Source organism: Furipterus horrens, unplaced genomic scaffold (assembly GCF_987537825.1).
Source record: "Furipterus horrens unplaced genomic scaffold, mFurHor1.1.pri manual_scaffold_15, whole genome shotgun sequence".
In the NCBI taxonomy this organism is placed as follows: domain Eukaryota; kingdom Metazoa; phylum Chordata; class Mammalia; order Chiroptera; family Furipteridae; genus Furipterus; species Furipterus horrens.
Window position 1 is genome coordinate 569,143 of NW_028327185.1, and position 21,630 is coordinate 590,772.

Sequence of the window (21,630 nt, forward strand, 5' to 3'; positions counted from 1 at the left end):
ATACACCCCCCAGCCTTCCAAGCTGGTTAAACGTGATCCCCGTGATCTGACGGGCCTAAAGCCCCAGCAGTCGTGAGCAGCCCACTGGGCACACGGAATGGTGCTCGCTCGGCCCCGTACCTGGCAGGCCCAGGGGTCACAGTGAGTGAATGCGTCTCGGGTATTTTCCGACTATCCAGCTCCTGGTGCTGCCCCACTCGGGGCAGAAGGAGGGACTCAGACTGTCCTGCCCAAGGACAGCCCCATGTGCTTCTGCGTGTGGTCCTGTCCCTTCACTGTGCAGACGTGGCGTGGGACGCAGCCAGGGCCCTTGTCACCATCAGATGGGCATGTCCCAGAGCTGGGGCTCCCACTGCCCCAGGCAGGCTCCCGACAGGCCCTTCCCAGGGAGAACATCCCTGGGAGCCTCGCTGAGACACCACTTCGGCAGGAGACCTGAACCACAGGGGCCACGTGGGGGGCTGCAGGTCCCTGAAGCCTGTCCTCCCAACTGTGGTCAAGCAGGGACCCAAGCAGTCACTTCGCTGGACTGGAGGGCAGAACAAAGATGGCAGCTGGGCCTAAAGAGACTCCCGGTCCTCCCTGGAGCCAAGTGGGTGCAGGTGAGGTCCCCACCCACGAAAGGCACTGGCAACAAGGAGGGGAGCTCAGCCCGGGTGCGGAGGCAGAGTGAAGTATTGGGGGGTCTTCTGGGGCCCCCAGTTCCTCAGTGCCCCTGTGGCATCACCCATGGCTCCTCCCAGGGTCTCCAAGTGCCCCCTTGCCTGCCCCTTCCTGCGATCCAGGGCTTCAATCTGACCTTTCACGTTCCTAACCCATGTGTCCACCCCCCTCCCACCCCAGCCCCAACACACTCCCCAGCTGGTTGGACTCCAACCCCCAGGACAGCCAAGCCTTGACCCAGACCAGTGCCTGGCAGCCCACTCCTCTCCTCCTCCGGCCGGAGTCCATTCCCTGGCCAGCTGGCCTCCCCTGGACTCAGCTTCCCTCCTGTGTGGAGGACCCCAGGAGCCTCCTTCACCGGTGCTGACACCTGGTGGGAGGCCTGACGGCACAACCCGTCCATGAGCTGTGCAGGGAGCCAGGCCCTGGGCTCCAGACCGACACGTGACCTCGTTCCTTCCCCCAGCACCTGCTCCTCTGGGTGCACAGAGGGAGAACCTGAGGCTCCTGTGGGTCAGTGGCACTTAGCAGGTGGCAGAGCTGGGGAGGAACCGGGGTGTGACTGGCCCAGACAGATTGCACTGCGGTCCCACCATCAGTTGCAAACCTGCACCATCCTCGGCAAGAGCCGGGCTGCTTGGTGCCGGGCCAGGGTGGGCACGTCCCAATATCCCGGCATCGCTGAGAAGGGGAGGGGGCCCCAGGACCTCCCTGGCGGGGCTCTTCCCGGTGACAGCCCTCTGCCACCCCCTCCATGTGGGCCACTTGGGTGCTCTCCTCTAGGCGGAGAGAGGAGGCCCCTCTTTGAGCCCTCACCCAGCCAGCCAGCCCCAGCAGAAGCCCTTCTGTCCACCACCCAGAGGGGACTACTCCACAGCCCAAGGCAGGGGACAGATCTCCCTTCCACGTTGCAGAGCGCGCCATGACATTCCCCACACAGCCTCTGGCCCATCCCGCTCCCACTCTCAGAAGCACAATCTGTGTCACGATAGAGGGGCCTTTCTTCAGGCCCAGGGAGATGCAAGACCAGATCAGAGCACCCCGCCTCCACTGAACCCCGAGGCAGCCTTCACAGCCCTCGGGCTTTGCGATGAGAATGAGGAAAATTTTTCCACCAGCGTGGGCCATGGGACACTCGGATTCCCAAAATGGCTCTGTCCCTTCCTTCCCCAAGCTCCTCATGGAAAACGGTTGCCCAGGAGCCAGGAGCCAGGAAAGAAGGCTGGACCACTCAGGCTGGAAGGTGTCACCCCCCAGCCCCTCAGCACAGCAAAGGGACCTTCCCTTTGCCCCCACACTGATGTCCAAACTTTTTAGCCACAGGATCCTGTCCTCAAATGAATCAATGTCATGTACCCCAATATATAAAATGGCCACAGGTAGGGCTGCTCTGGGGGTAGCAGGTGGGGGGCAGAGCCAACCCTTCTCTGCCGGCTGCGTGAGCTTCCCCACCATCTCGGGCTTGGCTCACAGCATGCACCCCTGCCTTCAGCCCCAGGACCTGGAAGGTTCACCTCCCACTCCCTCCCCTGCCCTCACCTGGCGCCTCTCGGGCTGCAGGGGGGCATCCCAACTCAGGGCAGAGAGACTGGGAGGAGAGCCCTGAGTAGGATTGCAGTCAGGACCCTCCACACCCACCCAGGACCGGCCGGCACTGAGCGCCCTGGTCCCGCTTGGTTCAACAAGCCCGTTGGCTCTCATGAAAACCACCCCCGCTCTCTCCCTCAGGGCTTGGGGTCCTGCAGCCCCGGAGCCGGCACGTGTGGGACGCTGCCCCCAGCCAGGTGGCCCAGGCTTTCCACCTCCTCCGACCACTGAAAAGAGGCAGAGGAGCCAGGGCAGGGCTGAGCTGGGCACCTTTCCGTTCCTCAGAGCGGGGTCTGGGGGGTGGCGGGGGGGGGGGGGGTCAGGAATGCACTCCTCCTCCCTGGGGACGGGAGCCCGAGCACCCAGTCCTCAGGCTCTGAGGGGACGCTTCCGTGAGCCATCTTCAGGACAGCTGCCCCCAGGAGGGTCCCCTTCACGCATCGTCTCACCCCAACTCAGACTCTAAAAATGGTTCTATGGTTTTCAGCCTGGGTGCCTGCCCACAACAAATTAGTGTCTCCAACAGGGCCTCTTGGGACATGACTCCAGGGAGGCCCCCGGGGGAGCCAGGAGGCCTCAGTGAAGGGGCAGGGTGCTGGCTGGGTCCCTTCTGGAGGAGACAGCTTCTGGGACTCCCCGCCAAGGCCGCCCAGCCTGTGTGACAGCCTGCTGCCCTTGCCACTCAGAGGACAGACCTCTCTCCCCACTGGAGCCCCTCCCCTCCTCCTCCAGCTCCCCAGCTTCACCTTCAGCCACCCTCCGGGGCACACTCAGGGGAGAAGGGGCCACCCAGCCGCGTCCTTCCAGTTCAGGGGCCAGCGGCCCACCTCTGACCAAGCCTGAGCTCCCTCAGTGAGCCCACAAGTTGGGGTGGGGGTGGGGGGACTGGGAGACCAGGAGGGAAGCCCAGTGCACTGCTTGTCCGGTGTTCCGCCTGCCTCTCCTCTCACCCTGGGGGTCAGTCCACTGGAAGGGGAGAGCCCTCTCCAGGCGCCTGTGCGCAGGGCACCCACCCGGCAGGTGCCCCAGACTGAGACCCGGCAGGCACAGGCGGGAGCCGTAGGGGCGCGCGCGGCGGTACTCACAGGTAAGCCGTCAGGGGGGCCAGGTCCCGGGGCACGGCTGAGAGCCCGAGCTCCGAGCAGTCGGCCGACAGCATGACGCCGTCCTCCTGGCAGCGGCAGGGGGCCGGGCAGGCGGCGGACCCCTGGCCGGGCTGGGGGGCGCACGGAGCGGTGCAGAGCGCGGCGCACAGCCACAGTGCACGCAGACCGAGCGCACAGGGCATCGCGGCGGAGGGGCCGGGCACCTGGCGGCAGGCGGGCGGCGGCGGGCGCACGGGGTGCGCGACCGAGCGAGCGCTGCGCCGTTGCGGGGTGCGGGGCGCGGGGTGCGAGCTCTGCTCCAGGCGCGGCGGCGGGCGCGGCACCGTGCAGTCAGAGCGGCACAGGCATGGGGAGCGCGCTACTCCGTTTCACAGGCTGGGCTTGGCGAGGGAGGGAGACACGCGGAGGAGGAGTCAAGGAAACTTGCTGCGCCCGGCTCGCCCCTTCCCTCCTTCCTCTGAGCTGGCAGCGCTTCCACCCAGGGAAGAAAACACCGCAGAGGAACCCCGAGACAGCGAGCCGCCGGCCTGTCCGGAACCTGCACTCGTTCTCACCAGGTCCCAGGGTCTGCGCTCAGGCCCCCTGCCTGCGGGGACAGCCGCATATCACAGGGGACTCCGGGAGGCTCTCAGGAAGCAACCTCGAGCTCTCACAGGCCCCCAAGCACCGCCACCCCACCCCCCAGCACAGGAGGAAACTGAGACCCCAGGGACAAGTGGTTTCGTCAGGGTCACACCAATGATGGGGAGCATCCCCCCAAAACTGGCACTCGGGGTTGGTCCTCGTCACCCTGTCGCCTGGGGGAGAGAAGTGAGGGTGGTCCCTCCCCTAGGGTTCCCCTGCGAGCTGGGATGGGGTGGTGGGCAATGAACCCAGGAAATGGACTAGTATTTCCACCCGCTGAGCGCGCCTTGCCTGCGGCCAGCCCGCCTCGGGCCGGGAGCCCGCAGAGAGCAGCGGAGGGGCGCCGCCCGGAGGCCAGAGCCGCAGCTGCAGCTCAACACCCTGAGTCCGGAACGCAGGGGCCGAGCCAGCGATCGCGGCTGCAGCCAGGGTCGCGTCCGTCCTCTCTTCTCGGACCAGACCTTTTGCTGTCTCTGCTCTCTCCCGCGCTGAGCCAAAGCCCAGTGCAGGGCTAGAGCCAGAGGCGGATTAAGGTCGGTTGAGGCCCCGGGCGCAGAAGAAAATATTGGGCCCCTTAAAAAAAAGAGGGAAAATAAAAATACATGTTAACCGTATTTTATGCAGCGTAGTCATGAAACCAAACTTGGTGTCATTAGAAAAAAGTGTAAAGTTGGGGTTTTGCGAGGCCCTTCAGAAGTCGGGGCCCGGGGTGCGCGCCTGGTGTGCCCGCCGTTAAATCCGCCTCTGGCTGGAGCAGGCTCGTGTCTCCCGTGTTTGTCCTACCTTCCTGTGGTCAGTCCACAGCGCACCCCGGAAGCCTGGGACCTCCTTTATCTCCGACCTGTGTGCCCCAAGGCCCTCCCGTCAACCCCCTCTGGGCCTTCCCTGATCGCCTGCGCTTCCGGCCACACCCCCATTCAGCGCTGGTTCCATCCTCACCTGTCCTCAGGTCCCGCTGTCCAGGTGTGCCCTGGTGAGGCCTGCTCAGGCTCTCCAGTGCAGGGGGCTGCCCACCTGAGAGCCATTATGGGGCCCACTGGGGCTCCTGGAAAACCCAGAGCAGGAAGAGGACCTGACATCCGGGGCCCCAGGGAGCCCCAGAGCCTCACCTCATTCTGCGAAGGCTCCTGATTGGGCAGAAAACCTGCCCTCTGTCCCCACCTCTTCAGCCAGGTGTGACAGGCCCTCCTTGACCCTTTACCCCTGGTACCACACTAGGAGCTCACAGCTAGGCCCCTCCTTCATTTGGGAGTCTCAGTCCCAAATAAAGAGGCCCCCACTCAGATTTGTCCAGCTCTCTGGTCTCCCCCAGGGCTCTCCAAAGGGACAATTAGGTCCAGCCTCAGGCGCCATCCAGAACCATGTGGTCTGGTCACAGAGGCAGACATCACCTTCTGAGGCCACCAGCAGTCACATCACCTGCTGTGCCTTTCAGTCCTGTGGTGCAGGGGACCATTACTTCTCCCTGGCCCTCATCCTCACCCTGTTTTCTGGTCCTTGTCTCTCCTCCTGGAGTCCCTTCCCCAGGTCGCATCACGGCTTTCTCTCCCACCTGCCTCAGGTGTGGAGGGGAGGATGGAAGAGAGAGCGAGGGAGGCGCCTCTTGCCTTCACATCAGTGTGGTGGGGTTCAGGGGGCCTGGGGGCCTGGCATGCAGAGGGGGCCGGGATGGCTGGAGAGGAGGAGCAGTCGGGGGCTGTGAGTAACTGGGCTCTGGACCCAGATACCCCAGACACTGGGGACTGAAGTCTGAAAACTGGGGAACTGGAGGGTGCAGGATAGGAGCTGTCCCCAGGGAAAGCACCCCCACATGGGCTGTGGGTCAACTGGTTCAGCAGACCCGAGCCCAGCCAGGCCCTGCTCACGGTTGCCATGGTGCACTGTGTTAGGCCTGTGTCCTGTGGTCATTCAGGCTGTCCCTTCCTCCTCAGAGGCTAACAGACAGAACACACTCAGCCTCCGGCTCGACCTGTTCTCTGTTCCCTGACTCTGCCCCTTCACAGCCCGGGGTGAAGGCGCTGCCCAGGAACCGGGCCACTAACATGCTGGGGCTGGCGCCCTGCCCGCAGGCAGACCTCTTCTGCTTCTGTGCAGCGCAGTGGCCACTCAAGGCAGCTGGACTGCCAGTGCGCTGTTCAGACGGTTGTAGAGGCGGACGCCCGGCTCCTGGGGGCAGACGTCTGTGTCGGATGAGTAAGGCCCCCTGTGTCTCCCATCCCGCGGCCGCTCCGACACACCGTGGTCCACAGTGCCACCTGGTGGCCGCTCTGCGGCGCTGCGCAGAGGCCGCCTGCAATCCACAGAACCTGCCCTGTGTCCCTGCCCCTCCCCGCAGTCCAGCCACGCCCTCACTGCGAAGGGCCTGAAGTTGGACGGGGTCCCTGGGGCAGGGGAGGAGGGCCAGGCTCCCCACGTGTGTGGGGAAACCCACCCGGGGTGGGGGGCTGGGAAGGGATGCTGCGTCCCGTTGAGCCAGTCGGCCGGGGCCCAGCCAGGGAGGGGACCATTCCTAAAAGGTGTCCCATCCCTGGGAAACGTCAGGGCGCAGTGGAGAGGAGTGAGGCCGTGCCCTTTCGACCCATGACCAGTGACGCGAGCAGAGCTCCTGAGACGTGAGGCCCTCCAGAGAGTCACTGGGGAATCCAGGCCTCTGTTCCCACACCCAGAACTTCCTCCACGGCACCTGCAGGGGCTGAGCAGTGTGCCTAGGAGCAGCAGAGACCCATAGCAGTCAGGAAGGGCAGAAGGGTGGTGGCCAGCAGCTCCTGCCCCGGCTCCCAACATCGGAACTGCCGCTGCTGCACCTGCTTCTCCTTCCCACTTGGCCCCTGGGAGCGAGGCTGTTGGCATGGGTGCCTGGCAGGCCCGTTCTCCCCACACCTGCATGCACAACCCTCCAGCGCGTGCAGGGCCAGCCTGCTCTCTGCTCTCAGCCACCACCACCATCACCCCCCCCCCCCCCGTCTCTGCCACCTGCTGGAATCCTGCTCTGTCCTGGCTCAGCTCTGCCCTGGCTGGACCCCCAGACCTCTCCCACGGCCCCGAGGCCTCAAGGGCAACGGCTGGGCTCCCTGGGGCTGGGCCTCACCGCTCGGCTGGAGGACAGACTCAGCAGCACACAGAAGGGGCCTCCTTGCTGAAGGAAGCTTCCGTGCAGAATGCCCATCTTTGGACACCCCCACAGTCCGCACCCTATCTGACTCCTAACTCCTCTCGGCCTAGAGCAAGACCAAGTGGACGCAATGAGAAACAGCAGAGGTGAGCGGGGAGCCTGAGGACCTGGTGCCCCTGCTTCTTCAGCCTGAGTGGCCCTGGGGATCCCCAACCCTCTCCAGGCCTGACTGACCTCACTCCTGCGGGACCTGACGCAGATCCGTTCCTGCAAGGAGAACGTGTGCCACCTGGTGGCCAGGCTGGGAAGCTGCAGGCGTGCTCACCCTGTTTCCCACAGGACGGCCCTGCGGCCCCACCCAGCTGCCAGAAGTCCTGCAGGGTTTTCCTGAGAGGCGCCTGGGTGGCAATGACTTCCTGCGGTGGGTCCAGCCCTGTTGGGGTGGGGGGCAGGGGCACGTGGACAGGGACACCGTGGCCCCCAGGCCCCACGGAGCACACAGCAACCGATAGCCCACATCTGATCTCCGGGAGCGAGGACACTATGTACATCCCTGTGTGTGCCCCCAGAAGTCCAGCCAGGATGGGGTTTGGGAGATGCCACCACCACCACGCAGCCCACTGGGAGGGCAGCTTCCCCAGGCCTGGCTCGCACAGAGCTGAGGCCCCAAGCTGCTCCTCCGCCACCCCTGCCCCCCACCCCATGACAGTGGGATGGTGGAGAGGTGTGGGAATGCTGGTGGGGTCATGGGGCAGAAGGAGGGAAGTGGCCCTGGGCCCTGGGAGAGCCCGGAGCTCAGACACTCGTGCAGGAAGTGGGGAGGGGCTATGCAGGGGGCAGGCAGGTGCATACAACCTGCAGACCAAGACAGCCGGGAAGGCAGAGCCCAGCCGGGCACCTTCCAGCTGAGGCCCAGCTGCTACCTGCCCCAGCAGACGCACCAGGTGTTCCGGGCTGTGGATACGTGTGCACATGTTTGTGTCCATGCACATGTGTGTTCTTTCGAAAGAGGTCAGGGAAGGGCTACCGGGGAACTGGATGTGACAGGAAGGAGATCCCAGTTGGGACAGGAGCCCTGCCTCCGTGTGTCCCCCCAACCTGGGGCACCTCCAGCGGAGTTTCTGCAGCAGCAGAATGGAGAGCAGTGGGTGGAAACAACCCGATTCAGGATCCAAGGGGAAGAGATCGAGCTGACATGGTTTGGGGGTGCATCTCAGGCTCTTCCCAAGAGTCCCCACAGCAGGGGTCTGTTGAGGCCAGTGCAGACCCACAGCGAGTCCTATGGGGCACCTGGCCACAGAAGGCACACCTGCCAGTCCCCACCAGCCTGGGGCCACTGTCGATGGGGGTGGAGGGGCTCCGGAGAGGTGGCAGGAAAATAACAAGCACCCTCCCGGCCCCAGTCTCTCCATTCAGCAAAAAAAAGTCCCACAAGGGCTGTCTCGTCCCCACAGACAAACCCACATCCTCTCCCGAGAGAGCCCCTGGGGTCCTCCCCAGGTCTCAGCACCTTACAGTTTCCTTCTTGAGAAGACCAGCCAGGAGGCCGGGGGGTCAGTGATGGGCCAGCAGTTCAGGCCCCATGCAAAGCCACAGGGTCTCTCCCAGGCAGCTCCCTTCTACCCACCCCTCACCTGAAGCCAGGCCTTGGGCTCCCTTCTCGCTGGGGGAGGATGGTCTCCAAGCAGGAGAGGAACAGGTCTCCCACCTTCCCTCCCACAACCGGGGAAGGTCACCAGGGAGGGGTGGCCGTGGGTCCCCTGACCAGGCTGTGGGAGGCAGCAGGGGCTGGGGGCAGGGACTGCAAGGTGCTGTGCAGGTGTGTGTGCGTGCGTGAGCCTCGAGGATGCATCGTGGGCACCCAGGGATGTTGTGGAAGGGGGGGGCAGCAGGAGGGCCCCTGGGCAGAAAGGGCCATGTTGTGGGACAGAAGACCCGTTCACTGGGTCTGGGCTTGAGACAGAGGGAGGGACTCTTCTGTCCTAAACTCCTGCAGGAGGCAGGCTGGCCCTGGGTGCCTGGTGTCCAGCTGGCCTGACTCAATGGTCTTCCAACCTGGGGGTGAGGTGCCAGGGAAAGCCCCCTCTGCAGCAGGCACCGGGGGTCAGGGAAATGGGGCTGGGTAGGGGGTGGGTGTCCAGCTGGCCCACTGGGGGGCAGGGTGACAGGACAGGCCTGGGGGCTCCCAATGTCACACCAGCAGCCCAGACCCACGCCCACCTTCCCAACGGTACCCTGCCCCTTCCCAGTATCTCCCTGCCTCCTCTGGATGGGCCTCCCAGGTCCCAGCCCTAGGGGTGTGTCTCCCCAACACTGCCAGGAGCGAGCTGGGACTCTTGACGTTGGGGCAGAAGCCCGGCAGGCTGGTCCAGGGTTCAGAGTGGTTGGGAGACCCTAGGGCTTCTCCAAGGAGGAGTTGATGAGGGCTGGGGGGTGGGGGGACTGTGGAGTATCCAGGACCAGGATCCAGCAGCTGGCCCAGTCCCCAAGACCCTGCCTTGGAAATGAAAGGGTGGCAGTGGCCCCACCCACTCCTGAGACAATGCCAGGGAACGAGAACTTCTGGGAATTCCGGATGAGGGGCTGTAACTTGGGGGACAGCGGTTGTGGCTGGCGGCCCTGGAATTGGGGGTGACTGGGGGTTGGCAGTGTGCCCTAGGCAGCCCTCTCCCAGAATCTGGTTGAGAAGTGAGTCGGAGGCCCAGCTCTGACCCAGATGCCGCCCTCAGGCCCTCCCCTGCGTGGGGCGTGGGGTGCACCTGCTGAGCTGAGCAGGGGGTACTGTGACCATCCTGCTGGGGCTGGGAGCCCGAGGGAGAGCCTGAGCCCTGGAGGTCACTCGGCACACACAGAGCTTGCTGGCTCCACTGTGGCTCAACTTGCTCTGGAGTCCTGGTGACTGGAACCTAAAGCCCAGCTCTGGAAGGCCGGTAGGCAATGGGAGGGGTGGAGGTTGAGGGCCCTTGGGGTCAGGTCCATGGGACCAGGAAGGGGAAGGCCCTAGGGCAGGGGCTCTCCCAGGGGCCCCCCTCCCTCTCCCAGTACCACGGAGGGCAGCCGGGTGTCCCAGGCCCCTGGGCTGGCTTGTGGGCGGTGTTCTCACCCCACCTCCATGAGGTTCAGGTCTTTCTAAGCAGAAGGGGAGAAGGAGGGGCAGAGGGACTATCTCCCCCCCACACACCCAGAGGGAACTGAGAGCCCACCAAGGCTATGCACCTTGTATTTCACCCAAGAGCTCAGCTCCCATCTCCTCCGACAGCCGTGGGAGCCCCCTGTGCGGTGAGCGGTGCTCACGCCCTCGGGCCACGGAAACCGGGGGCACCGACCGCCTGCGGGGCGGCTTCCCCCTCCCACCCTGTGCTCCCCTAGCTTCCTGTTCTTGAGAACCATCCGCAGTGTGGCACAGAGCGGGCGGTCCTCTCCCCAATCCCCTCCTGCTCCTCTTGGTCTCAGTGCACCCACTATTGTCTGTCTAGTTGGGGGGGGGGGCTGAGATAGAGGCCAGCCTCCTGTCACTTCCCACACATATCCAGGGACTCCCAGGCTCCTGCCCTTGCCCTGTCCTGGTAGCAAGTCCTACCCAGCTCTGCTCAGCCTCCTCTCAGGAACACCGCCCCGCAGCGGAGCACAGAGGAGGGAGGAAGGGGCCGGGACCTGCTGGCCTGTCCTGGTGCTCACGGCCTGGAGCCAGGGCCAACCAGGGAGGCCACCAGCTCCAAAGGCTGTCCTGTTCCTCTCCAGTCCCTGGCCTGCCCCCCACCCAGTGCCCCTCCTGCGCACCCCCACCCCCCATGCCTATTGTGCATCATTTATTTCTGGCTGTCACTGTTTGACGTTTGACGGCTGAATCAGAGAAGTGGGAGGAAGAGAAAGGACAGGGCTGTGCGTGTTGGGGGCCAGGCAGGGAAGGGTGTTTCGAGTGTCACAGGTAAATGGAGGCAGTGCTGCGTGCGTGACCCAGCGGAGCCTGCTGAGGCGAGGCAGGGTGGGGGGCAGTGGAGCTGGGGGCCTGCGGGCCACTCCCCAGGTCCCAGGTGCCTCGGGAGCCAAGGCAACATTGGAGCCCCCTGCAGTGAGTGCCAAGGCTGTCCCCTGCCTGTGAGTCTTCCAAGTGGACATCAGTGTTCAGGCAGGAGGCCTGGAGGGGCTGGAGGCCCGGGGCCGCCCCTAGATCCTCCTATGAGCTGTCTCTGCTGCCTCCATCCAGGTGGCTGGCCTGTCTCTGACCAGAGGTGGCCGGGAGCTGGGCTGTGGCTCAGGGCCTGGGGACGACCCCTCGGGCCTGGCCTGGGCCTTTCTGGCCTGTTGTAGGTTAGGGTTCCTGCCTCCTCTTCTCCCTGCCCCCCTGTCCATGCCCACCTCTGCTCTGGAAACACAGCCTGTGCCTTGGCCTTGAGTTCCAGCCCCGGAGAGGGTGCGTGCAGCCAACGCCAGGCTCTGAGGCAGAAGCAGAGACGTGGACATCAGTCTCTGGCCAAGGTCAGCCTGAGCAGCCTCCACGCCACCTGGGGGTCAGCTGAGCTCTGCCTAGCAAGTCGGCAGCAGCTGGATATGAGCAACCCAGTGGAGAGACCACCCAGGAAACAGGTCTGGAGAGGGGCCCGGGGTGGTCAGGAATGTGCAGCTTGAACAGCTCCAGGAGTAGGCCATGGTCCCAGGGCAGAGGATCGGGGACACTGCCAGCCTGTCCCCAGAGGGGCATGGGCAGGAGGCACCCGACCCCTGGTGGTGGCAGGAGGGCAGCATGCAGCTGGGTGTGCGTGGGTGGCAGCCAGAGGGGCGGAGGGAGGAAGCTGGCTTCCTGAAGCTTCCTTAGCCTCAAAGACAGACCAACAGACAGACAGACAGCTGGCAAGAGGCAGCCTGGGGGTCACAGCTGCTGTGGTAAGTCCAGAATGGGGGCAGGGGGCATTCTGTGGCCCTGAGGTGGTGGGAACCCTGGGGAGGCAGGTGGGCATCTCCAAGGAGGGTGCATATTGGGTGCCACAGTGTCTGACTGGGGAATGGGTGCAGACCTAGCCGATGCCCCGAGGGCGCAGGGCGGGGCCCCAGCACAGGGGCCGCAGGGGACTGTCAGGAGAGAGAGCTGAGGAGCCCACCCTGCTGCCGGAAAGGCCTGGTGCCACATCTGCGTGGGTCGTTCTGCCCCTCACCTGGGTCCCCGCGGCCTCAGGGACTCTACCAACTTCCACACACACACGCCGCATGGAAGCGGTGACCCTGGCTCTGGAAGGTGGGGACTGTCCCCTAAGAGGAGATGGCCCCATCGTCCATGCCCCTCTCCTGCCCCCAGCCGTCACCTCACCACGCGCTGTCGCTCAAGGGCTTGATGAGGCCATTTCCTGTGACAGTTAGGGAGGCAGGAGATGGGGGGATGGGCAGAGGAGGAAGGAACACCCCCAGTCTACCTCCTGGGAAGGAGACCCCAGAAGCCAGGGTGACCTTGGGGCAGCCAGCAGCCAGGAGGGGTTCCTCGGGGGGCTGGCAGCCACACGCCTGGGCCCCCCTGGCTGTGAGAGGCCTCAGGCTTCTCACTCAGACAAGGCCCAGGGGCTGGGGCTGCAGGTGGTGTCTGGCTGCCCCCTTCCTCCCACATGGAACACCCACTCCGAGTTTCCTACCTGGCCTTCCCTGGGCCCGCACCTGGGGCCCGGCCGTGAACTTCGGTCTGGGCAGCCCCTTCTGCACCTTCTGACTTCTTGAGCTGCACCCACGCTCCTTCCTCCCATCTGGCCCTTCCTCTCACCCCAGGCTACCAGCCTCCCTGGGTCCCCTGGTGCAGACCCTGGCCTGGCCATCGTGCGTGGCACCACTGCTGGGGGAACAGAGGACGCCTGGTGGAAGCAGGGGGCAGAGGGTGGATGGTGGCCGTGGCCTGGGACCCCGCTCCGGTCCTGCAGTGCTGGTCAGCAGCCGAGGGCTCTGTCTCTCAGGCGAACCTCATGGCCGAGTGAGCCTCCCCTGGGCCCAGAGCCCCCAGCATGGTCCAGCCCCGCGGGCAGGCAGCACTCCAGAGCGCAGCTGGCGGCCTCGCCTTCAAGGGCAGTCATGACCCAGCCTCCGCCTGCCCAAGCACCAGCCAAGAAGCATGTGAGGCTGCAGGAGAGGTGAGGCCCTTCTTGGGGGTTTCAAGGGCCTTCCTGACCCCGCGTCCTTCCATGTCCCCTGTCCCCTCGGTTCACTCCTCCAGCCCAGACAGGGGGTCCAGAGGACCCCAGTTGTTGGCTGCAGTCTGGAAAGGAGACCTTGCGCTCATTTGTTTGCGTGCCATTTGCATGTCATTTGCATACTCTTTACAAGTCCAGAGCACAGTTTCCTGTCAACTCTGTCCCGGCTCCCAACCTTGTCCTCAGGCCCCTGGAGAAGGGCTGCCTTGGGTCTAGATGTAGGTCCAAGCTCTGGGGCCAGGCCAGGGGTGGGACAGGTGGGCAGCTGGGCCCATGGCTGCCCCATGCTGGCTGAGAAGGGAGAGCAGCCAGAGGAGGGGTCTGAACCCTGACCCCCGGGGCCATGCATCGCAGAGGCGAGCTGTGACAGGGCCAGCTGCAAGCAGGGCCCTGGTCGAGGTCACTCGCTCACCAGGCTTGGCTGCGTGCCGGCAGGCGGGGCTCCAGCGTGGCTCTGGTGTTGGATGTGCGGTCCCTGGGGGCCGTAGAGCCCATCTGCTCAGTGAAGACACCCCGGGAGGTCACCCTGCACTTCCTGCGCACAGCTGGACACCCGCTCACCCGCTGGGCCCTGCAGCACCAGCCCCCCAGCTCCCAGCAGCTGGAAGAGGAGTTCCTGGTAAGAATGTGGGGTCCCCTTGCCCTTCTGAATCAAAGGCTCTGTCCTACCCTAGGCACTGAGAGCGAGCCTCCTCTCTGGGCCCTCACGGAAGAGAACCCCAAGGCTACAGGGGGCAGATGCCCCAGGTTTCCCCGTGGCCCCTCCACCCAGACCTGCCGAGGGGATGGACAGGCAGAGCCCAACTCCACCAGCAAAGGGGGCAGGGGAACGGGGGTGGGCAGGGGCGTTGGCTGTTCACTCGTGTCCTCCCCCACCAGAAGATCCCCCCAAACTTTGTCAGCCCTGAAGACCTGGATGTCCCCGGCCACGCCTGCAAGGACCGCTATAGGACCATCTTGCCAAGTAAGGGCTGTGGTGGGGGCAGGGCAGCACTGTCCCAGGGGCGATGCCGCTCAGGAGGCATGGCCTCAGCCAGGGAAGAGCCAGGGAGCACACGTGGGCTGTACACTCCGCAGACACCCCAACTCGGCCCGACGAGAGCCGCAAGCACCCCAGCCTCTGCGAGAGGCAACCCCCCATACACGTGGGTGTTCGTGGGGCCAGGCTCTGCTCCCAGCCCCTCAGAATGGCCCATGAGGTCGGCGCTGTGGTGTCATTACGGCGTGCCTGTTTTACCAATGGGGAAACCGAGTCACAGAGCTGTCACGCGCCTTGCCACCAGTCCTTCTTCCTCCTTCTTGGGGCTGTCATGGGGGACATCCAGTGAAGGTCTGCAGGGGGGTCTCCCAGGGTGGGGCTTGGGGACAATGACAAGGATGGAGCTCCACAGGCCTGGGACCAGCACCTGCTACGTTCCAGAGGGGCCAAGGCTTGTGGTTATGGGCTGGGGAGATGCTCCCTCCCTCCCCTGCCCCCTCTGAGCAGCCTTATCCGCTGGCCTTACCCCAGGGGGCAACACCCAGTCTTTAGGGCTCATCCCTGGGGCCCCGCCTCCAAGCACATAGCTCTGGTCCTGACTATACCCAGCCCAAAGCCCCCAGAACTGGGGTCCCTCTGCCTGAGGTTCCGGGCACCCACTGCGCAGACCCAGGTGCCCACCATCCACCCTCTGGGGCGGCCTCGGTGCCCTGCTGGGACCGGGGCTGGGACTGCCCTCCCCCCAGAGGAGAGGCTGACATTTGCCCTCCAGAAACTTCCTCCTCAACGAGCAGCTCTTCCCTTGCTCTGCTGCGACCCTGTTCTCCACCGGATCAGGCCCAGGACACGACATCCCAGTGACCCCCACGAGCTCTCCTTCCCGGCCAGCCCCCCTACACAGCCCACCCGGCAAACCTCCCCAAACCGTGGCTTTGGTCTTGCCCTTCTGCTGCTGGAAACCACGCGTGGCTTCCCCCTGTCCGCACAGAAAACAAGCCAGAGGCGCTGGGATGGACTCCCCACTGGCGGGTCCCCCTTTTGCCTCTGACCCCGCCGACTTCACTGCCTAGATCCCCAGAGCCGCGTCCGCCTCGGCCGAGCACAGAGCCAGGAGGACGGAGACTACATCAACGCCAACTACATCCGCGTGAGTGGGCCGCGGGGCCGCGCGGTCTCCCGGGGGCCGTCCTGCCAGGCTGGCCAGGCACGGGGTCCCCGCGACACCCCCCAGGAAACAGAGCAGGCGGTCAGCAAGCTGAGAGGAGGGACCCCAGTCTCCTGACCCCACCCTTGACCTCATCCTCGCCAGCCCTGAACGACGGGGCGGGACGTGGCGGGCGGAGCCTGGGCGCAGCCTCTCGGGGGCTGATGGCGCCGAGACCTGCTGGCGGCGCGGGCGCAGACGGGCGTCCCGCCGCCTCTCTGTCTCTGTCTGTCTCTCCCTCCCTCTCTCGCTCCTTGCCTGGCCCCACGCAGCCCCTCCTTTACGGAGACGGCTCCCTTCGAGCCACAGGGACCGACCGGAGCCGGGAGGCGAAGTCCCCCGGGCTCCGCATCCCGCATCCCGCGGCCCCGGCCCTGAACGCGGCGGTGAAACAGCGCCGCCTGGGGTCCGGCCGCGGTAGGACAGCGGCCAGGCGCCGACAGGTGCAAAGCTGTTGCGCGGGGACCCCCGGGGAACGGGATCCCCCAACTGCAGCAGAAGCCAGGTGAACAGAGGCCTGGGCCTCACCGCCGACCTGAGCAGCAGGAGGCTGGGAATCACGAAGGGGAAAAAAGTGAAACACCCCTGCAACGCACGTGGAGGGGTCGTTCCCCATTCTGCGTGGGGAGAAAGCGGGGGAGAGGGAGGCGAGCATGTGAAGAGGACCTGCTACGTGCTAGTCTGTCAGGACACGTTGACTCTGACCTGCACTGTGTCCCTGCAAGACAGAGCTGACGCCCAGGTCACAGATGAGAAGGCCGAGGCTCATGGGAGCAGGGTGACTCCTTACGTGGCCCAGCCACTCAGCAGCAGGACAGGGATGTGAACCCAGACCCACGCGCTTCCCACCACGTGCTTCTCGTGTGTGCCTGTGTGCGTGTCTATGTGTGCATCTACGTGTGCACCGCGTGTGCGTGTTTGTCTACACGTGTGCGCTCATTGCTTCAGCCTGGTCCCAGGACCTGCCGAGTCCAGGTCTCCCCAGAGCGTGCCACTCACCGCTGCCCCTGTGCCCGTGCGCCCACCTCTGCAGGGCTACAATGGGCAGGAGAAGGTCTACATTGCCACGCAGGGCCCCATGCCCAACACCGTGTTGGACTTCTGGGAGATGGTGTGGCAGGAAGGCGTGGCGCTCATTGTCATGCTCACCCAGCTCCGAGAGAGCAAGGAGGTAGGAGACGGAGCCACTCCACAGGGAACCCAGAAAGGGCCACCCCCCCCACAAACACACTCAGGGCAGCTCAGAGTCCCCTGGGAGCCGAGAACACCTATCAGAAGGTCCAGCTTGCCCCACTCAGAAAAGTCCCTGTGATACATACACTAGAATGTGGGCTGGGGTGAGCATTTCATCTGCAGGGGGCATGCAGTGGGGAGGGGCCTTCCTGCTGCCCTGGCCCTGTCCCCACAGATAGACACCCCCTGACTCCCAGTTCCCTCCCTCCTAGAAATGTGTGCACTACTGGCCCGCAGACGAGGACACCTATGGGCCTTTCCGGATCCGTACCCAGGAGGAGAGAGACCTTCCAGAGTACACTGTTCGGCAGCTCACCATCCAGGTGCGCGCCCAGCCCAGGTGTTTGTCCCGGTTCCTCTGGGAGCCACGTCCACCTGTCCGGCCTTTCCTCAATGTGCACCTACAGAAAGTGTCTGGGGTACAGAGGACAGAGGAACATGGGTACTGAACACGGTGGGAAGCAGCAGGGAGGCCCATGGCCCCACTGCACGACACAGGGGTGAAGTAGGATGTGGGGACGTGGGGACCTGCTTCAAAGCGCCTTCTGTTACCAGTGTTTCATACTTGTCAGGGTATTTCTCTCTCGATTCATACTCCTCCTGCCTCCCAGGAAGTGACCCAACAAGATATCACTGTCCCCATTTTCTCAGTGAAGAAAATGAACTGAAGGGACTTGCCCGAAGTCACGAGCTAGTTGGAGGCAGAATGGGACTGTCCCCTCTCCGAGCCAGCGTTCTTTCCCGGCACTTTGGGGCAGGACAAAAGCTGAGCTTCCTGACTCGGTGCCCATGACCACCTGGGCCACTCCAGCCTTTCCCTCCCCTGGCACCGGAGCAGAGGGTGGGGTGCCCCCCGCCAACCCTGGGCTTCGTGCCTTGTGTCCTCGCCAGCACCAGGAGGAGTGCCGGTCTGTGAAGCACGTCCTCTTCTCGGCCTGGCCTGACCACCAGACCCCAGAGTCCGCGAGGCCACTGCTGCACCTGGTGGCCGAAGTGGAGGAGAGCCCTGAGGCAGTGGCCGGTGCAGGGCCCATTGTGGTCCACTGCAGGTACGTGGCCCCGCCAGCTTTGGCTGGAGGTTTTCCAGGACAAAGGGTGTCTAAGCTAAGCTGAACCCTGAAAGGTGATGGGGGGGGGCGTGCATGTCCCAGGCAGGTGGAACAACATTTGCAAAGGCCCAGAGATGAGGTGCCCAAACTGACATATTGCTGGGAGCAGTCAGAGGCTGGGAGCCCGGAGGTCACATGGGCGAGTGAAGAGGGATGGTTCTGGAAGGGCCGCGTAGGACCCGCTAAGACACTCAGACTTGCCACTGGAAAGGAATAATTTGGCTAGAATGTCAGCAGTGGACTGGGGTGGAGTGGAGGCCATGCAGGGGATGTACTTAGCACACGGACACCCTCCAGGAGTACATTTCCTCAATAAAGCAGCACATAGAGGCAAAGCGGCAGCCCCCCCCCCCACACACACACAGTTTCGGCCCCTGGAGGGGAGGGGAGGTGGCGAGTGGCTGCTAGCAGGGGTTCCTAAGAAGGAGGCCCGAGGTTTCGAAATCAAGGGCAAGAGAGAATTGTGGGGGCCTGAGGTGGGGATGGGCAGTGTCAGCCGCCTGGAGGAGGCTCGCTGGGAGGAAGTCACGGTCAGATAAGGAGGACTCAGGGTAAGCAAGGCCAGCGAGGGCGCCATCCGTTGGAAACCGCTGTCACAAGCTTATCACACGCCCACAGGGGCCCGGGAGCGACCTGGAATAGGCTCAGAGGCCGGTTGGTAAGAAATGTAACATGTCCAGCACTGGCTATAACCTAAGGCTGTGCAGTCCCCCTGTCCCGTGTCCACAGCTGCCAAGCAGAGCATTAGTCCTGCCACTTTCTCTATGGCTCGGGGCCTAGCCCCCATGTTCCGGTCACTTGTGACCTTCTGTCCCCTCCCTGCCCACGTCCAGTGCAGGGATCGGCCGGACCGGCTGCTTCATTGCCACCCGCATAGGCTGCCAACAGCTGAAGGCCCGAGGGGAAGTGGACATTCTGGGCATCGTGTGCCAACTGCGGCTGGACAGGTGGGACTCTGGGTGTAAGTAGGACCAAGGACACTGAGTGGCCTCCACGCCCCTGGGGTCAGAGCACATCCAGGCCCCTGAGCAGCAAGCAGGCTGTGAGGAAGGGCCCTCCACTTACAGAACTGTTTCTCTGGCGGCCAGGAAAGAGTCTCTATCCAGAACTTCAGCTCAGGGACCCAGAATTAACTAGGCCACCCTGTGGATTTTCCCCAGCCTTCAGTTATTGTCAGTTTGCTTTTGGCTTTGTCCTTCCCAAACCCCTACTCAGGGGAAAGGCGGGGGGATGGGATTTGGCTGGTCCTAGATACTGGACAGTGATGGGATGCGGAGACAACCCCCAGGTTTGGAGACAGGACCGGGAGCGAACGGACGTGCGCCTCATGGAGCTCTTACTGTCTCCCTGGGCCCATCGCGAGAGAGAAGCCATGGCCCCGTCTGCAGAGAGAGGCCGCAGGGCTGAGCTAATGCGTGTCAGAGCAGTTTGGGAACATGAGAACCCACTGCACACATGTGTGGGGTTATTACTTTCACTTGCCCGGCCTGAGGAACCTGGGGCCTGTTTTGCCCCCACAGCTGATATATCAGACAAGACCACGCGCCAGTGTGAGGCGTCCACTCTGCCCCCCCCAGTCCCCCCTAGCCCCCCAGGCTCAGTGCTGAGGAAGGGGCAGGGGCTCCCGTGGTGGGGATGATCTGAGGGGCAGCAGGAAGGAGCAGAAAGCAGAGAGGATGAGCTGAAGGGAAGGGGCTGACAGGATCCCGGGGAAGCCAGGGTTCCGAGGGACTCATGGCTGGGGTGATTGTCCCCATAGGGGAGGCATGATTCAGACCGCGGAGCAGTACCAGTTCCTGCACCGCACCTTGGCCCTGTACGCCGCCCAGCTGCCGGGGGAGCCCAGCCCCTGACCCCCGGCCGCCTCCACCTGCCCAGGTGTCCCTCCCCCAGGCCTGAGAAAGTGGGTCTGGGGAAGGTGGGCCTTTTGACCTGCGGACCCCCTGGGTGAGTATGTGGTCACAGGACACGGATCAGCCAGGACCACGGCCAGACGCCAGGTCTTCCCCGCCGGCTACTGCTCTGCTTCCTCTGGTGACCCCAAGTGAATACCAGGGGAACCTCCCTTGTCTCTGAAGTTAAGGACAGGGGCTGGCCTTTCCACTGACCTGTGAGAGCCGCCCAGGCACCCTGCGGGCTTTGGCCTCCGTGTGCCAGACGGGGACATTCCACGCTTTGCTGCCATTAAGGGAAAACGACTGGAAACCACTCATGGTATTTGCCTTCCTGGGTTGGAAAGCCATCTCCCCCTGAGCCCTGCCCGAGAACAGACTGCATGTGGGAGCCAGAGGTCTGGTCCTGACCTTGGTCAGGTTCTCTGCGTCCCACATCAGGGAGGGCGTCCAGCCTCCCAGACTCCCCGAGCCCACCAGCCTCCTGGGGGCAGGGCATAGAGGGACAGGCCTGGCAGCTGATGTCTCTGGAAGAAGGAAAGTGTGGGGATCCTCTGAGGCCCAGAGGCTGCCCTGCTTCCAGAGCCGCCGGCTACTCACCCCAGCCACTCACGATGAGGCCCTGCCTTCTCCGTGAGACCTCTCTTTTGAAGAACACATGCGGCGCTGAGGCAGGAGTTGCTTTCTTCCTGCTCCTGCCTGGCCTTGCCGAGAAACTCCTTCCTCACAGTCCTGGAAGGAGCTCGCCTACACCTGTGCCCCGGAAGCTGGGCCCTGCCCTCAGGTGCGAGCGCTCAGGTGCCCGGTCCTGCCCAGAGTGCAGACGCACCAGCATGGAAGCCGGCTCCCAAACGCCAGCACACAGGCTCCCTCCCTGGGCATGCGGCCCCACCATGTTCCCAACCCCAGAGGGCACAGCTCTGGAAAAGGAACCGAGTGAGAAGATAGAGTCTGGAGTGGCTGATTCTTTCCATCTTCCCACCGTTTTCTTGGGCCCCAGGAGCCTCTCTACAGCAGCACAGAGAAGGGAACCACAGACCCAGCTGCGGCCGTCAGGGACTTTCCTAGCCCTTCCGGGGACTTGCAAACCAAGTGGAACTGCGTTGCCAGCAGGAGAGGGACGCATATAGGGTGGAGACTAGGAAGATGATGCTTAATAACCCAGAATGCTGTGATGTGCCAAGGCTGGGACTCCTGCGGGCAACCGTGTGGTCATGGGGTCCTCTTAACCAGGAGGGACAGAGACGGGAGACACAGAAGTTTATGCACCCTTGACTAAGCCAGCCTGTGTACGTACCGGGGAGCACATGGCCAAGGTCGCAGGTGGCCCTGAAGACTGGGACCGCTGGGTACAGGGTGCCCTGGGCTGCAGCCAGCCCTGGGGTGAGTCCTCAGAGGCAGGGCACCCTGGCAGGCCTCTGGAAGAAAACTTGGGCTTTTACCAAAACAGGCCAACCTTTTCATTTGCTGCCAACCTTTCTCGATGCTCCCAACCCCTCCCTGCCCCGAGTGATTTTTTTTCTAAGTATCATGATGATATTAGTAAAAAATCAGCCTCAGTCTCAAACATCTACTTCACTTTGGGCCAGAAGGTTCTAAACACATGGTTTCGGTACATTATGAACAAAACAAGATAGGTTGGAAAACAGTCAAACACGGGTGTGACCCCCCCTGCTGGGGACATTCCAAAGGAGGGGACACGGGGCCCAGAGATGCTCCCGGGCAGGGACACAGGGAACAAAGCCTCTGCGTCCTCCCAGTCACAGAGGCCTGGCCTTCTTGTCCTGGGAAGTGGGTGAACCACCCTCTCCACCCTGGACACGTGTTCCTCCTTTCCGGGGACCTCACCCACCCAGGGGCCCTCCACCCTTTAGGAAGGAAGGAGGTGCCAGCCGGGCGCGGCAGCGCGGGAAGGGGACAAATAAAACGAGCCCTCGCTCCCCAAGTGGCCCGG

The 21,630-nt window shown here is 63.9% G+C and overlaps 2 protein-coding genes across 2 annotated transcripts in view; one reads left to right on the forward strand and one right to left on the reverse strand.

The window, feature by feature from the left end:
- LGR6 (leucine rich repeat containing G protein-coupled receptor 6) overlaps nucleotides 1–3,553 on the reverse strand; it is a 67,444-nt gene extending 63,891 nt beyond the window's left edge. Inside the window, exon 1 of the mRNA XM_090263299.1 lies at nucleotides 3,336–3,553. Coding sequence (XP_090119425.1) covers nucleotides 3,336–3,538 — 203 coding nt within the window. The 5' untranslated portion in view covers nucleotides 3,539–3,553. The remainder of the gene's footprint in view (nucleotides 1–3,335) is intronic.
- Nucleotides 3,554–5,648: 2,095 nt separating this feature from the next.
- PTPN7 (protein tyrosine phosphatase non-receptor type 7) lies at nucleotides 5,649–21,235 on the forward strand. Its single transcript, XM_090263479.1, has 15 exons — nucleotides 5,649–5,678; nucleotides 5,984–6,106; nucleotides 6,316–6,393; nucleotides 11,300–11,399; nucleotides 11,471–11,679; nucleotides 11,909–11,976; nucleotides 13,026–13,199; nucleotides 13,695–13,878; nucleotides 14,142–14,223; nucleotides 15,309–15,385; nucleotides 16,476–16,613; nucleotides 16,888–16,998; nucleotides 17,567–17,724; nucleotides 18,618–18,731; nucleotides 19,544–21,235. The coding sequence occupies exons 1-15, from the start codon at nucleotides 5,649–5,651 to the stop codon at nucleotides 19,635–19,637; spliced, it is 1,740 nt and encodes a 579-aa protein (XP_090119605.1). The 3' UTR covers nucleotides 19,638–21,235.
- Nucleotides 21,236–21,630: the final 395 nt, after the last annotated feature.

Excerpts from the sequence above, each read along its gene's own strand:
- PTPN7 (XM_090263479.1), top strand. The coding sequence starts at position 5,649 with ATGGCTGGAGAGGAGGAGCAGTCGGGGGCT. Across the intron at positions 5,679-5,983 it reads AGGAGGAGCAGTCGGGGGCT|CCCGGGGTGAAGGCGCTGCC; the intron begins GTGAGTAACTGG and ends GCCCCTTCACAG. Across the intron at positions 13,200-13,694 it reads CATGTGAGGCTGCAGGAGAG|GCGGGGCTCCAGCGTGGCTC; the intron begins GTGAGGCCCTTC and ends GCGTGCCGGCAG.